Source organism: Physeter macrocephalus, chromosome 7 (assembly GCF_002837175.3).
Source record: "Physeter macrocephalus isolate SW-GA chromosome 7, ASM283717v5, whole genome shotgun sequence".
In the NCBI taxonomy this organism is placed as follows: Eukaryota; Metazoa; Chordata; class Mammalia; order Artiodactyla; family Physeteridae; genus Physeter; species Physeter macrocephalus.
In genome coordinates, this window is record NC_041220.1 from 142,202,887 (window position 1) to 142,206,657 (window position 3,771).

At 47.7% G+C, this 3,771-nt stretch overlaps 1 protein-coding gene across 4 annotated transcripts in view; it reads right to left on the reverse strand.

The window, feature by feature from the left end:
• Positions 1 to 701, reverse strand: part of AFAP1 (actin filament associated protein 1) — a 73,276-nt gene extending 72,575 nt beyond the window's left edge. For 3 of the 4 annotated variants that reach the window (XR_008617924.1, XR_008617923.1, XR_008617925.1), the window contains exon 1: positions 484 to 701. Coding sequence is in view for 1 of the 4 variants with exons in the window: in XM_028492345.2 (XP_028348146.1) it covers positions 484 to 630 (147 nt within the window). In the remaining 3 variants the exon portion in view is untranslated. The remainder of the gene's footprint in view (positions 1 to 483) is intronic. The other variant, XM_028492345.2, reaches the window with a different exon arrangement.
• Between the last annotated feature and the right edge of the window lie 3,070 nt (positions 702 to 3,771).

The window sequence follows — 3,771 nt, forward strand, 5'->3', positions numbered from 1 at the left end:
GAGAGAGTGGCATGGACATATATACACTACCAAACGTAGGGTGGATAGCTAGTGGGAAGCAGCCGCATAGCACAGGGAGATCAGCTCGGTGGTTTGTGACCACCTAGAGGGGTGGGATAGGGAGCGTGGGAGGGAGGGAGACGCAAGAGGGAGGGGATATGGAGATATATGTATAGTTGACTCACTTTGTTAGACAGCAGAAACTAACACAACAATGTAAAGCAATTATATTCCAATAAAGATGTTAAAAAAAAGAGAGAAAGCTCTAGAAGCAGCCTGTAAATAGGGGGTATATTGCCTTTTGAAGACAAAATTTAAAGTGGTTAACCTCAAAGTAATCAGAATATTCCACTATCAAAGACAAAACTATTCAGGTTAACCCACTGTTTGCCTACGCTTGGAAGAAAGAACAGATTAAATAAAACAGATCTCAGCAAGAGGTTTGGGAAAGAAAAGGTCTCAGAAACAAAAGCAACAAGTTACCTTCAGCCACTGCTCGGCCTGTTCCTTACTCTGCACAGCAAGAACAAGCGGGTCTGTGCCCTGCTGAGTAATCTTCAATTCGTGCTTCTTCTTTTTGCTGTCTTTTGGGATGTATGTAATGTTGCAGCCTTGGAGCGGCAGTTCCATCTGGGGCTGCTGGTCCTTGGAACTTTTGTAGCACTGCGTTGGACAGGAGAAATCAAAGTTAGGCTGTAAGGAAGTCCAAGCAGAAACACTGATAAAACTCCGGCACAATGAAAACAGGAGTACTGGCGAAGCACCTGGAGGTCCGACGGAAGGGTGGAGATACTCAGAGATCGGAAGAGCGATCTGCAGACCCTGGGACTCACATACAGAGCACCGCCCCACACCGACACCTCACCTCCGTGCGCGCGCAAGAACATCTGCTCATTGATTCAGCAGAATTGACCAAGCACCCAGGAGATGACTCGGTGGGAAACAAAGTCCCTGCTCTGATGGAGCTTATGTTCTAGTGGAGCTTCCCCATGAAGCGACACGAATATACTAGATTTGCTGAAATGGCGCTGCTGCCCTAATGTGGGCAGACAGGACCTTGGATACTTTACTCCACAACCTATGTTGTTTGGTGTCCTCCTATCCCATCCCTATTCTCCTTCTGAAAGACAGGTGAATGATTGTATGAAGAGTATCCATATCAACATATCACGGACAAAAACGTCTGCAAAGCTGTGCTTTCTGGTTGAGAAGAGGGTCCACAACGCACGCTGCCCCGGTTGCATCACTGACATTCGCCCTAGAGCTTTCAGTGCTGTGGTGACACTGACACTGAGTTCCCATCGCTCTCGCTTGATCTAGACCTCTCAAACCAGATCTTTGCCCAAAGGCCTCCCCTCCTGCCTTGGGTTCACTGCGTTACCAGGGACCAAAAGCACACCCCGTAATGGCAATACATGGTCTAAGAGTTCAGGTATCTGGGTCCCAGCTCTGTTACTAATTTAATCTGGGTTCCCACAAGTTGCTTAAGCTTTCTGAGCCTGCTTCCTTTTTTGTGAAATGATTCATTGCTGTTTTTATTATTATTGTATTGAATTACATTATTATTAAATAATTAGCAACAATAACAGCGGTTACCAAATATCGAGTGTCTACCTTATATGAGGCGTTTCATACATCTCATTTAATCGTCACGTTTGTCCATTTTGCAGATTAGGAAATTGAGGTTCAGGTGGTTGGGAACTCATCCAAAATCAGGCATCCTGAACAGTGGTAGAGCCAGGGCTCTAGCCCCAAACTTTGTGAGTGCAGAGCCTGCACGCAGGACCCTAAACCATCTACTGATGAAGGAATGAATGAACAGATACTTCTTTTGAGAAATGATTTCCAGAGCCCTTTCCTGTTTTACAGTTCTAAGACCGTGGCTCCTAAATGGCACAGGTATGGAAGATACCCACTTTTTTAAGAAGTAAAACTGATGGCCACCCTGCCTAAAAAGGAAGAAAAAAATACACCAAAAACAACTAATCTCAGGTTGCTATGAATGTTTACCATTTACCAGACTTTTCACATTCTCGGTATGTGCAAAAAAGAAAGTGAAAAGGAAACTAACAGTAGAAGGAATTGGAAATTTTTTTTTTAAATTAATGACTTTATTTATTTATTTTTGGCTGCGTTGGGTCTTCGTTGCGGCGCGCGGGCTTTCTCTAGCTGTGGCGAGCGGGGACTCCTCTTCGTTGTGGTGTGCAGGCTTCTCATTGCGGTGGCTTCTCTTGTTGGGGCACACGGGCTCTAGGCTCGCGGGCTTCAGTAGTTGTGGCTCGCGGGCTCTAGAGCGCAGGCTCAATAGTTGCGGCGCAGGAAGGAATTGGAAATTTTTTTTTTAAATTAATGACTTTATTTATTTATTTTTGGCTGCGTTGGGTCTTCGTTGCGGCGCGCGGGCTTTCTCTAGCTGTGGCGAGCGGGGACTCCTCTTCGTTGTGGTGTGCAGGCTTCTCATTGCGGTGGCTTCTCTTGTTGGGGCACACGGGCTCTAGGCTCGCGGGCTTCAGTAGTTGTGGCTCGCGGGCTCTAGAGCGCAGGCTCAGTAGTTGCGGCGCAGGGGCTTAGTTGCTCCACGGCATGTGGGATCCTCCTGGACCAGGGCTCGAACCCGTGTCTCCTGCATTGGCAGGCGGATCCTTAACCACTGCACCACCAGGGAAGTCCCAGGAAATTCTATAGCTTATATTTTTCCTTAAGTTAAACACTTCAAAATAGATATGTTATCGGTAATACCATACAGTACCATCTGGAGCTCCCTGCAGGTTGGATTCTCAGGGAAGATGACTCTAAAACAGAGCAGCACATGGGATATTTATTAAGGGGCATTTATTTAAGAGCTATACCTGTAGGAGGAGAAGGAGGACTGGGCAGAGGAAGAAGGTAAGCTTCACGGCAGTTCAAATACAAGGCCCTGACGAACCCCACGGGAGCTCTGGAGCTGGACCGCGCCTGCAGGCTGGTCCCACGAGGCGGAGCATTCACACTCAGGCATCACAGGGGATGCAGACGCCCTGGGAAGGGACGCGGTCTTGGGTAGCTGTCTGCCGGCAGCCCTCCCCACAGGTGAGGGAACCGAAGGGGTCTGGGCCCACGACAGCGTCCACCAGAGAGCTGCCTGGGCATAGAAACGAACAGGTTCTGGAAGGCTACTCAAAACAGCTGGTCACGGTGGTGCCTGTGCGAAGACAGGCCGGGAGCACTTAGGGGAAGAGGCTGGCGTTTTGTTTTCTGTTCAAAGCTTTCTGTTCTGTCAAATTTTTTTTTTTCACCATCAGCAGGGGTCATTTGGGCGGTTGGATCATCGGTCATTTTTGAACGAAAAAATGCTTCGTAATGAAACTCTGATTCTGCATTTCATCAAAGACGGTGCTTTCACATGGTTTTCCATTAATCTCTTCTTAAATATTTACGACTCCTCTAAACGGTAGGCATTATCATCCCGCTTTGGAAGATGGGAAACCCGGTAGGTGATGCAAGAAACAGAAGATGAGGAGGGAGGGAGAGAGGAGACGAGAGCGGGGGTGGGTGGAGCCGGGGCCGGGGCAGAGGGTCCGACGTCCGCTGCCCCTACCCTCCACCACAAGCTTCCCACAGCGCGTTTTACGTGAGAGTCGACTGTGTAGTTTTAGAATGTTTATATAATATATCCACTTCCTGCAGCCATTATGTCAGACTGTAAATACGGACCATATTAATCTTTTTCATCTTTTTTTTTCTTCGTTCTTTACTTTAAAATTCCCCCACGGCATCATCACTTTTGGCATA